Source organism: Peromyscus californicus, unplaced genomic scaffold (assembly GCF_007827085.1).
Source record: "Peromyscus californicus insignis strain IS unplaced genomic scaffold, ASM782708v3 Scaffold_8__1_contigs__length_139910024, whole genome shotgun sequence".
Lineage (NCBI taxonomy): Eukaryota > Metazoa > Chordata > Mammalia > Rodentia > Cricetidae > Peromyscus > Peromyscus californicus.
The window spans coordinates 455,749-468,240 of record NW_026294606.1 but is presented as its reverse complement, the minus strand read 5'-3'; the positions used below and the strand labels follow the sequence as shown (position 1 = coordinate 468,240).

At 39.6% G+C, this 12,492-nt stretch overlaps 1 protein-coding gene across 1 annotated transcript in view; it reads right to left on the bottom strand.

The window, feature by feature from the left end:
- Positions 1-12,492, bottom strand: part of LOC128103696 (contactin-associated protein-like 3) — a 168,893-nt gene that overhangs the window by 4,662 nt on the left and 151,739 nt on the right. The window contains 4 exon segments of the mRNA XM_052728274.1: positions 1,824-1,911; positions 2,920-3,053; positions 6,574-6,798; positions 10,638-10,877. Coding sequence (XP_052584234.1) covers positions 1,824-1,911; positions 2,920-3,053; positions 6,574-6,798; positions 10,638-10,877 — 687 coding nt within the window.

The following is a 12,492-nucleotide window of genomic DNA, read 5'->3' as shown; positions in this document are numbered from 1 at the left end:
GGAATATGGAGGCAGGAACTGGAGGGGTGCTGCTTACTGGCTTGTTCCTCAAGTCTTGCTCAGTCTGTTTTCTTCTACCACTGAGGACCACTTGCCCAGGGGTAGCACTGCCTCCAGTGGGTTGGCCCCTCCTTTATCAATTAAGAATCCAGAAAATACTGCACAGACTTGCCGATAGGCAATCTGATAGAAGCATCTTCTCCACTGAGGTTCCTCTTCCCAGATAACTCCAGTAAGTATCAAGGTAACATTGTAACTGACTTGAGGGGTCCAGCACCCCCTGCATGACATAAAACTAGCCAGGACATTGTGGAAGCCAGAAGAAGATGGCAGATCTCCTAGAGCTGGAGTTATGGGCAGTTGTCAACATCTGGACATGGGTGCTGTTATGATGCTGGGATTACAGATATGTGCCGCCATGTCCAGTTTAAAATAGATGTATTTTTTTTAAGAGAAAGATTCTTGCTCATATAAACCCTCCTCATTCTCGTTGATTGGACTCCCAGAGATCCACCCAGGGCCTAGTCATGGATCTCTGCATCCAGATCCCTCAGTAGTTGGATGAGGTTTCTAGCACAACAATTAGGGTGTTTGGCCATCCCATCACCAGAGTAGGTCAGTTCGGGCTGTCTCTCAACCATTGCCGGCAGTCTGTTGTGTGGGTATCTTTGTGGATTTCTGTGGGCCTCTCTAGCACTTTGCTTCTTCCTGTTCTCATGTGGTCTTCATTTACCATGGTCTCCTATTCCTTGTTCTCCCTCTCTGTTGTTGATCCAGCTGGGATCTCCCGCTCCCCCAAGCTCTCTTTCCCTCGACCCTCGCCTTTCATTACCCCCACTCATGTCCAGGCTGTTCATGTAGATCTCATTCCATTTCTCTGTCATTGGGCGATTGTTGAGACCAAGGTTGGATAAAGCACAGGGACAAATAGCCAAATGAATGGAAACACATGAACTATGAACCAATGGCTGAGGGGTCCACACTGGATCAGGCCCTCCGAATGGGTGAGACAGTTGATTGGCTTGATCTGTTTGGGAGGCATCCAGGCAGTGGGACCAGATCTTGTGCTCATTGCATGAGTTGGCTGTTTGAAACCTGGGGCCTATGCAGGATTGTTTGGCTTGGCCTGGGAGGAGGGGACTAGACCTACCTGGACTGAGTCTACCAGGTTGACCTCAGTCTGTGGGGAAGGCTTTGCCCTGGAGGAGATGGGAATGGGGGGGGGGGGCGTTGGGGGGAAGGTGAGGGGGACGGGAGGGGGGAGAACAAGGGAATCCGTGACTGATATGTAGAACTGAATTGTATTGCAAAATAAATTAAAATAAATTTAAAAAAAAAAAAAAAGAGAAAGATTCTTTTCCTTGGCTACCAAGATATCAATTTTACAGTTAAGCTGGGGTTTAAAATGTTACCCTGTCAGTACCATAACCAATTACTACATCTTCCTCTCATATAATAGACAGTTTAAAATCATCAAAGACAGAGACACTGATGGAGGTCCCTGGAGTTGATGCTGAAACTGTCTGCTCTGCTGTTTTCACTTTTCAGGAAGTGTCAGAGGAAGACCAGCCTCCATGCATAACTGTGACTGCCAAGTGAGGATCTTTCAAGAGATGACTGCTCACCTGCCAGATGGCACTTACTCATGATTGTACATGCCCTCAACATGAGTACAATCTGTACCTTGATTGCCACTCACTATGAAATAAGTATTAAAATGAGACAAAGAGCTTCTTGCAGCATAATTAATGCTTCCAGAGTCTGTGACATGATACTTATGATGTGATGTTTTTTTTTCACAGAAAGCTCCGTCTTCCACTTACCTAAAACCTTTCCCAATATGAGCGATTTGACAGCATTGAATTTAGTTCCCGAGGACAAGATGACTTGTCTCTTTGCACTCTGGTTAACCTATAAAATATGCCACAGGAAGTGAACATAACGGGTAGGGGACGGAGAATCAATTGTAATTGCTCCAAGGAAGCTATAAAAATCCCTTTTAAATAGGATACTGAATGGCTTTTTTTATAAAGCCTGTACGCCTTCCCAGTCTCTGGCCCTTTTCCTGTTCTTTTTTATTCTTCATAATGGGTCTGTAATTGGCAGAATCACAAAAGGATAGAATCAATTGCTTTATTTTTAATTTATTTTATTTTATTTAGGTGTACTGTGTGGGGGTGGGAGGTGGGGGGATGGGGTGTGTGTGCAAGTGAGTTTAGTGCCTGTGGAGGCCAGAAGAGGACATCAGATCCCCTGGAGTTGGCGTTACAGGTAGTTATGAACTTCCTGGCAAAAGGGGTGAGAATGGAACTTGGGTCCTCTCTAAGAGCAAGGTGTGCTCTTAATTGATAAGCCATCTTCCTAGTCACAGAATCAGTTGTTTTAAACTTCAAAACTCGTTCTCTGGAGGGGACATGACATATACTGTTAAAAACCATAGTTTTATGAACAGACTTAAAATATATTTCCCCTCACACTGCAGAGAAAATTAGCTTACTCATGTTTCTCATTTATTCCCATTGCTTTGAGTTTCTTATGTTTAATTTGGGGCGGTATAAGTTTTCTTATAATCACACAAGGACGTGTTACCATTGAAACAGTAATGGACAAATTTCACCTGTGTTTACCATAGTAAACTATACATTTCCTTACTGGATAAAGTGAAACAACTAAGGACAATTTGACATTTCAAAGGTCCAAAAGTGTAGTCACTTTGCAAGAGTAATTGTCAAACAAACAAGACAAAATAAACACCTTTTTCCAGCCCCCCCACATCTTAGTGACATTTGGCCTTCCATCCTTCACTTAATGGAGATCATGGAATGGATTGCTTTTTATTAATGTTCATTACTGATTTCTTAACCTTTAATTATTCATTCTTCTAGTCTCCTTGGGGTTATGTTTCTTCAGGGTTGTTACCTCCACAGAGACTACTGCTTCTTCTCTATTAATCACCAGCTGGTGAAAGTGTCCATCTGCTAAGTTTCTAAGGTCAAAGTTCAAAGCATCTGCATTATGATGTCTGTCCAGCTTGTACCTCACCTGCAAACTTCCTAAAGAGGAAAATAATAACATTTTAAATTATAATGACAATTTTGAGAACCCTTGGTGTAAATTCTAGAGCACTTTCAGGTTTATTTACTAAATGTACTTTTGGATATACTTAGCATTGACTTGAAAGCACCCAAGAGTCACTGTTCCAGACGTAGTGATTATTTCAAGGCTGTTTAGGGTCAAATTATGAGTATAGTTATGCTACATTTTAGAATGAAAGCCAACTGCCCTGATAAAAGCAATTACCCAAAATTTCTTAAATCACATATATGAAAATTCAGAACTCAAATCTAAATCATGACTAGGACATTTGTTTGGGGAAATTACAGAAATCTGTGCTATACTGTATTTATGTTTAACTGCAATAATTATTACAATGACTTTAATAAAATGTATTGTAGCTAGAGTTTTCCTGCCTTGCCCACAGTCAGGACAAATCTCTCTCACCCGCCAGTCCCACAGCCACTCAGACCCAACCAAGTAAACACAGAGACTTATATTGCTTACAAACTGTATGGCCATGGCAGGCTTCTTGCTAACTGTTCTTATAGCTTAAATTAATCCATTTCTATAAATCTATACCTTGCCACATGGCTTGTGGCTTACCGGCGTCTTCACATGCTGCTTGTCATGGCGGCGGCTGGCAGTCTCTCTGCTTTAGCCTTCCACTTCCCAGAATTCTCTTCTCTGCCTGTCCTGCCTATACTTCCTGCCTGGCCACTGGCCAATCAGTGTTTTATTTATTGACCAATCAGAGCAATTTGACATACAGAACATCCCACAGCACTTCCCCTTTTCTTTTTTTTTTTAATAGAGGAAGGTTTTAACTTTGACACATCTCCAAAGCCAGCTTGGTATATTTGGGAATTTGGGTGTAGCTTCTCTTACTACTTCCTGCTGGAGGGGGGTGCTGTATCTTATGGGGACACAAAGAAAATTTTAGGATTATGGAGTAGTCCATGAGGGTGTATCGTCTGAGCCAGTTGCCTTGATTCCGATCTGGATGTTGGATTATCTGGGCTATGGTGTCATCAGAGACCTTTCAGGGGGTCTTGGCTGGTCAAACCTGATGTATCTTAATCTGGAACAAATTCATAACCTTTGGCTTTCTGTGGAAACAAAAGCAGAGCCTCCTTTCCAAAGCAACATATCCTTATATCCAAATTTTGAAGTCAAGGTACCTTTAAAATATACATTTTGGTATAACTCAACAGCTTTTGCAATCAAATGTTTTTCTTCAGTTACAAATATCACAGAGAACATAATCCAGATTCTCTGTGTGGTAGCCATCTTTACATGGCTTATTTTTTATATTACCTTGATCCTATTGCTTTAAACTGCAGCATTCTGAGACTGAAATGGCACTGTGGCTGCTGGCTCCACCCACTTCAGCTTCCCAACATGGCAGTGGTACATTTACCGCCAGCTCTGGGAGCCATCAACTCTCAGAAATAGTGGGTCTATGCTTCTATCAAAGCAGCATGCAGCCCAGAAACCTCTTTTTGTTTTGTACTAGCAAAGGCTAAATCTACCACGCAGCTTAATGTGCCACTTGCAGAGGCCTCATTCCTGCCATACTGCAGGTCATGCGCACGTACATGCCAGGAACCCACCACAGTAGATAGTAAGTCAAACACGCAGGCTACTGCTAACTTGAAAGAGACAACTAGGAACTGTTTATAGCTCCGTTTTAGAATCTTTTTACTCAGGTTTTAGGTGGAAACTCATGCCAACACGTTGGGCACCATTTGTAGCTAGAGTTTTCCTGCCTTGCCGACAGTCAGGACAAATCTCTGTCTACCACCAGTCCCACAGCTGCTCAGACCCAACCAAGTAAACACAGAGACTTATATTGCTTACAAACTGTATGGCCATGGCAGGCTTCTTGCTAACTGTTCTTATAGCTTAAATTAATCCATTTCTATAAATCTATACCTTGCCACATGGTTTGTGGCTTACCGGCATCTTCACATGCTGCTTGTCATGGCACAGCTGGCAGTGTCTCTTCCCACCTTCCTGTTTTCTCAATTCTCCTCTCTGTTAGTCCCGCCTATACTTCCTGCCTGGCCACTGGCCAATCAGTGTTTTATTTATTGACCAGTCAGAGCATTTGACATACAGACCATCCCACAGCAATGTATTTTATTTAAATTCCTCTAACAACCTTATTTTTTTTTTTTTTTGGTTTTTCGAGACAAGGTTTCTCTGTGTAGCTTTGGAGCCTGTCCTGGATCTTACTCTGTAGCCCAGGCTGGCCTGGAACTCACACAGATCTGCCTGCCTCTGCCTCCCAACTGCTGGGATTAAAGGCATGCACCACCACCGCCCAGTTCTAAAATAGTTTTAAATGACTAAAACACAGAGAAAAGATTTTGTTAGAAGACACACATGTCTATCCTACATAGGCTCACCCTAACTGTCTACATCCTACAGCTTCATAAAGCCTTGATTTATGTAGAAATTAAATATTTTAGACCTAATAAACTTACATCCTGGGCTATCATCCAATTGTGAAAACTCGGACTGCCCCAGTTACCACTGTAGAAGGACTGTCATTTGTTCTAACTGGCTTCTCCACCACTAATGAGGTAAAGAATGATTGCCATTATCAATTGTTTATAGGAATTATCTTTTATATAGTTTTATTGTATCACCTACATTAATGACCCTCTAATTAACCTAGAATAAGCTGAAGATAATGCCCAACATCCAATATCTTTTTTTTTATTTTGCATCATCCAATATCTTATTTCATAATGAACTACAAAATAAACTTAGATCATCATGTGGTATTAAAGAAATCCTTTCAATAACTATTTCATACAAAATCTATACAATTATATAAGCATCTTAATTTAATTTTAAAATGGTAGTGAGGGACTTGATAGACAGACAGTGAAAAGATTAGGTAAATTAATGTACTTTTCACTTAAAAATTTAAGATGGCTGATTTCTAGTTCTCTCCCCTGTAAACAGAAAGACTTGGAGAATGAAGGGAACTGTTTGGTGAAACTTTCAAATCTCCCACAAGGGGTCTCATATGGTGGGAACCAATTAGCTTTCCTTTCTTTTCTGGCTTATCCAACTCCCTGTGACAGTTCATATCATCCAATTCTGAAGGAAAGGGGAATTTAGCCCCTTCCCAAACACATCAAAGTTTAGCTTTGCCATACAAAATTCGATTTCTGATTTCTGGACTCCCTCCTCACTGTGGGCTCTTTACATGCTTTGCTCTGTGTCTGCTTCTACTTTCATTAAAATGTATTTGCTTGCTTTGATTATGACTGATTTCCTGGAGAAAATGAACCAGATCCAATTACCCTTAAGTGGTAACATTAGCTTAAGGTATAACACTCACTATGGGTAGCCCTGAAATGCTAAAGTGAAAGCTACACAACTCTTTTCTTTGTTGAATAGACCTTACAACCTTATTTTTCTAATTAATGTTTTGATGTTTGTTATTATTTCTTTGGTTTTTGCTGCTTGTTTGATTATTTTATTCACTCAAAAGATATTTACCATTGTTGGCCAAGATAACTGAAAGGTATTCCTCATAGAAAGAGCTCACATAAAGCAATAAGCATGGTGTCTGTGTAGTTCGGAAGCTCAGTGTGATGGTTTCTCTGGACAGTATGATATCCCCATGTAATGAAGAAGCCAGGGAGCTGGTGTTGTCACTTAGGGTGGAATGTTCTTGAAAATTATAGATCACTGAGGAGCCATTTTCAAAATATGCAGAAATCTCTAGAATGAAAAACATATATTTGTTATGTTAACGCAGTGGAAACAATGGAAATGTCAAGTGAAGCATATTTAAAGAATGACTCCAATCTGTAAATATCTTGATGGATAATGTAATAAAATGTTTTCCTGTTTTGATTTTCTCACTTTTTAAATGTTAAGAAAGTAAAGTTTGGAAAGGTAACAGTTCTTGATATATCAAGATTCTAGAATGGAGAAACAAGTATTAAAGGCATTGACACCCTGGCAACCCCAGGATGAAGGCAGCATCATCATGGTATATGATATTCTGAATGTGTTCTTGGGTTTGGTTTGCAAGAACTTTATTAGGAACTTTTGCACTTATGTTCATCAAGGATATTGCTCTACTTTTTTTAAAATGTCCCTATTTGATTTTAGTAACAAGGTAAATAAATGCTAGTGTCATAGAACTAGCTTGATTTTCTTGCTACAGGGAGCTAGGCCACTTTCCTGTCTCCATCTCCTCATTCCCTTAGCTGATCCTCCTGCTACATTCCCTTTTTAGCTTGTCAGTGTCCAGATCTCCTGGTCTCTACCACTGCCTTGTCTGGGTTGAAGCAGGTTGAATTTAAGATCCCTGACTTGTGATTCTTCCCTATTTTCAAGCCCACAGGGTAGAATACATTCTCTCCCAAGGTGGCTTCTTATCACTGCCTTTATAGAGTGACAGAAAGGGATTCTGCTCCACTGCTGACCACACACTGCAGTAATCACTGTTTCAGAAAAGCAGCCTCCTATTTGAGGCTTGGAGGGCTATGGGCTTTTCCAAGAATGCCAGTGCTTTTGCTCCAGGCTGCCTGGCTGACCTTTGGATAAGACTTCTGCTTCCTCCATGATAGGCAGCTGCTGCTGTGTTTGGTGCAGCTTGCTTCTTTATATCATGTCACATTTCTTTTCTTCATATTTCAGCTGTACTGATTATTTATACTCTTCTGGGGGGCAGTGCTCCCAAATAAATCACATGTGGAGGCTTATTTTTTTTTTTTTTTTTGAGACAAGGTTTCTCTGTGTAGCTTATCCTGGAACTCACTCTGTAGATCAGGCTAGCCTTGAATTCACAGAGCTCAGCCTGCCTGTGTCTCCTGAGTGCTGGGATTAAAGGAATGCCTCACTTTCTTAATTATAAATGTCCAGCCTTAGCTGGCTTATTTCTTGCCAGCTTTACTTAACTTTAAATTATCCTGTCTAGCTTTTGCCTTTGGGATTTTACCTTTCTCTATTTCTGTATATCTTTAATTATTCCTTACTCCGTTGACATGCTGTGTGGCTGAGTAGCTGGCCCCAACATTCTATTACCACCTTTATGAATTTCTGATGAAATCATTCCTCTCATTTTCTCTTTAGAATGGAGCCTTTTTTTCTTGACTCTTCTTTACCAGGTCACATGGAAGCAAACTTCTAGTCCACCATTTTAAGTTAAGTCCTAGAAATTTTTTTCTATGCCAAAGATATTTCTCAAATTTACCATTCAGTTTAACTAGAAAACAAAATCTTATCTACGGTGATCTCTGCATTTGTACTGAGAGAAAACACAAAGTGATTCTCAGTTTCTCCTAAAATACTTTATAAAGGTTGGTATTAACTACTTTTTTTTGTTGCTGTGATAAAATACCATGACTGAAAGCAACCTAAGGAAGAGTTTATTTTGGCTTATGGTTGCAGAAGGCTAAATGTCCATAAAGGCAAAAAGGCATGGTGACAGGACCAGGAAACTGAGAGATCACATCCCAATTCCACACTTAGGAAAAAGAGAGAGCAAACCAGAAGTAGGCTAGAGGTATGAGTCCTCAAAGCCCATCCAGAGTGACATACTTCCTCCAGAAGGCTCCATATCCTAAACAGCATCATCAACTGTGAAAGAGTTGGACATATTTTATGCAAACTGTCACAAGTTGACACTTTAATTTTGTGTTAGATTACTGTCAAAAATATATTTATTACAGAAATATCCACATATGCATGTTTGCATACACATATACACACAATAATAAAACTGAGATATTGAAAGATGATCTTTACCTTGCAACATTATTTCATTCTTCCAATTTCCATAAACCATAGAATTCATTAAAAATCCATATCATAGTTTAGACTGTGGAATTTAAGGTCTTGGAATGTAGCTAAGTGGTGGAGTACTTGGCTAGCATGCAGAAAGCCCTGGGTTCAAACATAGCACCACAAAATAGATAAATGAAATATAACAAAATAAAAATGTTAAAATGAATATTTGAAATAGGAATATGGTTCAGTTGATAGAGTGCTTGACTAGCATGTGTGAGGTCTCTGGTTCAATCCCCAGAACTTAGGAAGTAGAGGTAGAAAGATGAAAAGCTCAAGGACATCTTTGAGTATACAGGAAATTTGAGGCTGGCCTTGGTTAAAAAACATGTCTAAAGTCATATTTATAAAATAAAAATAAAAGAAAGGTGCTGTGGATATCTCTCTGTATAAATAAAATGCTGATTGACCAGTAGCCAGGCAGGAAGTATAGGTGGGACAAGCAGAGAAGAGAATTCTGGCAACAGGAAGGCTGAGTCAGGAGAAGCTTCCAACAGCCGCCATGAGTACCAACAAGTAAGATACCGGTAAGCCACGAGCCATGTGGCAACTTATAGATTAATAGAAATGGGTTAATTTAAGATATAAGAACAGCTAGCTAGAAGCCTGAGCCATTAGGCCAAACAGTTTAAATAATATAAGAGTCTGTGTGTTTATTTTATAAGTGGGCTGCAGAACTGCCAGGGCTTGTCAGGAGCTGGAGAGAAACTCTCCAGCTAAAAGGAGGAATTTAGGTATAAAATACTCTTTACTCACCAGAGAGCCATTTTTTATTTACCCGCAACACACTGTTTATGTCATTTTAGGTTATAAAATAACATTTAGAATGGTGCTGTGTATTGATGTCTATATCAGAATTATATGACTTGCTGTCATAGACAGATCTTATATTGTAATATATACAAGGAGATGACTGGAAGTCTTTTCAAAGGTGCTTTCCAAAACTTTTCAATGACTTCTAGATAACTAATTCTCAAATATCCTTCAAAAGTTACATACTTTTTTTTTTTATAAAAAGTAAAGGCACTTATACTATTAAACATATCCCAGGGATGCATAAAACAGTGAATGTAGTTTAATGAATCAATATTCTAGGGGGTTCCACTAAAGTATTAATTTAAAGCATGTTCAAGAAGTTAGTAGAATGGTGCACTCTAGACTCAAACCAGCCTCTTCATTTAGAACAAATCATGACTAGCAGGGGATATGTTATATCCCACTGTGCTCCTTAAGGACATTCAAACACCTTACAAGCTTTATTTGAATAATCTCTCTAGGGACACGTCATATTTAATTAAATGTGCATTTTTCCCAGTTCCAAGGGATCCTGCTCCCTCCTCTGGCTGTTTCAAGCACTGCATTCATGTGTACAGACACATACATATATGCACAATTAAATAATTTTTTAAAGAAAAAAACATCCCCTTATATCATCTTGAGTTTAGTGATAGGCAATGATGCTTAGATGATCTGAAAACCAAAACAATTTGAGGTTAGAACACTGGAAACCAGATGGTTCTTGAGAACATTAGCACTGAGCAGAAGACAGGAGCAGAACTAAGGGCTTCCAAATAAGAAACCCAGAGAAGGCTGATCTATGAGGCAGCCTTAGCTTTCCAAAGATATTAATAAACCCTCCAAATTTAATAGAGTTTAATAAGATTCTAAGGCAAGCAACTACATTATCTTATGCCTTGTTTATAAGGTCCAATACCAGAAGAGACCCACATCTTCTCCCTGATTCATTTCTTGGACATACTTACCATGTGAGCACAGTGGCCCATCATAGGCAGAAAGGGCACAGTCACAAGCAATCCCTCTGTGTTTCTCTTGACATTTCCCTCCATTGCGACACAGGTGTCCATAGCTACTGCAGTGACCCGAGCATCCTGGCTCCACTCCTGGTGTCACTGTGGCCCTTCCCTCCAGGTCCAACACCATTCCATTCAGCTGCAGAGACCGGATACAGCCCAGGAAGCCCCTCTGTCTGCTGGCTGTGCCCCCTACAAGGGAAACACTGCAAATACAATGTGTTCCTTGGTATTTTATTTAGGATTTTCTGTCCATGTTAAAATCAGGTCTTATAGAGAGAGGCAAGTAAAAAAAGTTGAAATTTTGTCAGAAGTCATTGTTTGCATAGAAAATGGTGAAAACATATACTGTCACCATACATCAGGAAACCTTATATGACACTGAATGAAACATTATTCAGCTTATAAAAATATTGACATTGGTAAACATTCATTATAAAGTATTCTTTAGCTTCATAAAATATAAACCACATAAACATCATTTTACTTATGTTTATGAGCAGTGATACACATTAGAATGGTTATATGTGACCTTTCAAATTTTTCCCAATAATGTAAAAATATTCTGTTAATTTGTTATGTGGGTGAGGTGTCAAAGCACAGGAAGAGACAGAGAAGCAAAGCCAGGAAAGCTGGAGGAAACTGTGTCAACTTATCCAAGCTGTCCTTTACTCTATCTACTTGTCTCCAAGGATACAGTGTTAAACATAAATGGAACACTACGTACAGAGATGGTTTATCATGCCAAATGTGAATGCTAAAAATCTATTTAGAGAGGCTTCCAACACTTTCTTGGCAAACATCATTATAAGTCATGTTATGGTGTTATATTATTCTGTGAGCTGCAGTTTCTAGAGCTTTACTCCAGAGACTCTGATACATTTGGTTTATGGCAAGGACCCCCAATCTGAATAACAAATGACTTCATGGGTGATCATGAAGCCAACAATTCCTCCTCTGGATTTTACAGAGACCTGTGTGCTTAGATGTTTGGCACCCAACTTGGCACAGCTGGGAGGTGGTACTAACCTTAAGAGGTAGGGCCTGGTAGGGCCTGTCATTTTGGGCATGACATCAAGTAAGATTGTGGAGTCTTGGTTCATTCTACATTCTCATTTTTTGACCCAGGGACAGTTTTCTCATCCACTTGCTCCCACAATGTTGTGCACCGCCCCCCTGCCTAAAAAACCTTAACACAATGGGTCTGCCTAGTTGTGGACTGAAATTCAAAGCTGTAAGTCTAGAAGGGACCACTTTTTAAAATTTTGTTTATTACATTTTATTTATTTATTTTGTGAGTAGGTTGGGGTGGTATGAGCTGTGGTGCATATGTGGAATTGAAAGGATAACTTGTGGGGCTCAGCTCTTTCCTTCTACTATTTGAGTCCTGGGGCTAGAACTCAGATCATTAGATGTGGTAGCAAGTGCCTTTACCTTTTGAGCCATCCTGCTGGACCTGAATCTTTTATCTTTGTAAGGTGATTATCTAGGTATTTGTTTCAATAATGGAAAACTAACACACATAATTCATTGATTTTTCCTTCCATCGGGTAGTTTGATGGTTTTGAATCCTCTGAAGAAGGATCATTTCACCTTAACTTAGAAACTTATAATGCTTAAAGCTATGTCTTACAGATCCATAGTATTCTAACTCTCCTTATAACCTTGTAGTATGGATACACACACACACACACACACACACACACACACACACACACACACACACACACACACACACACTTGAATTTATCATTAATAATTAGTACCTGGAAGTTACACATATTCTCTGTAAAGCAGGATGGGTGGT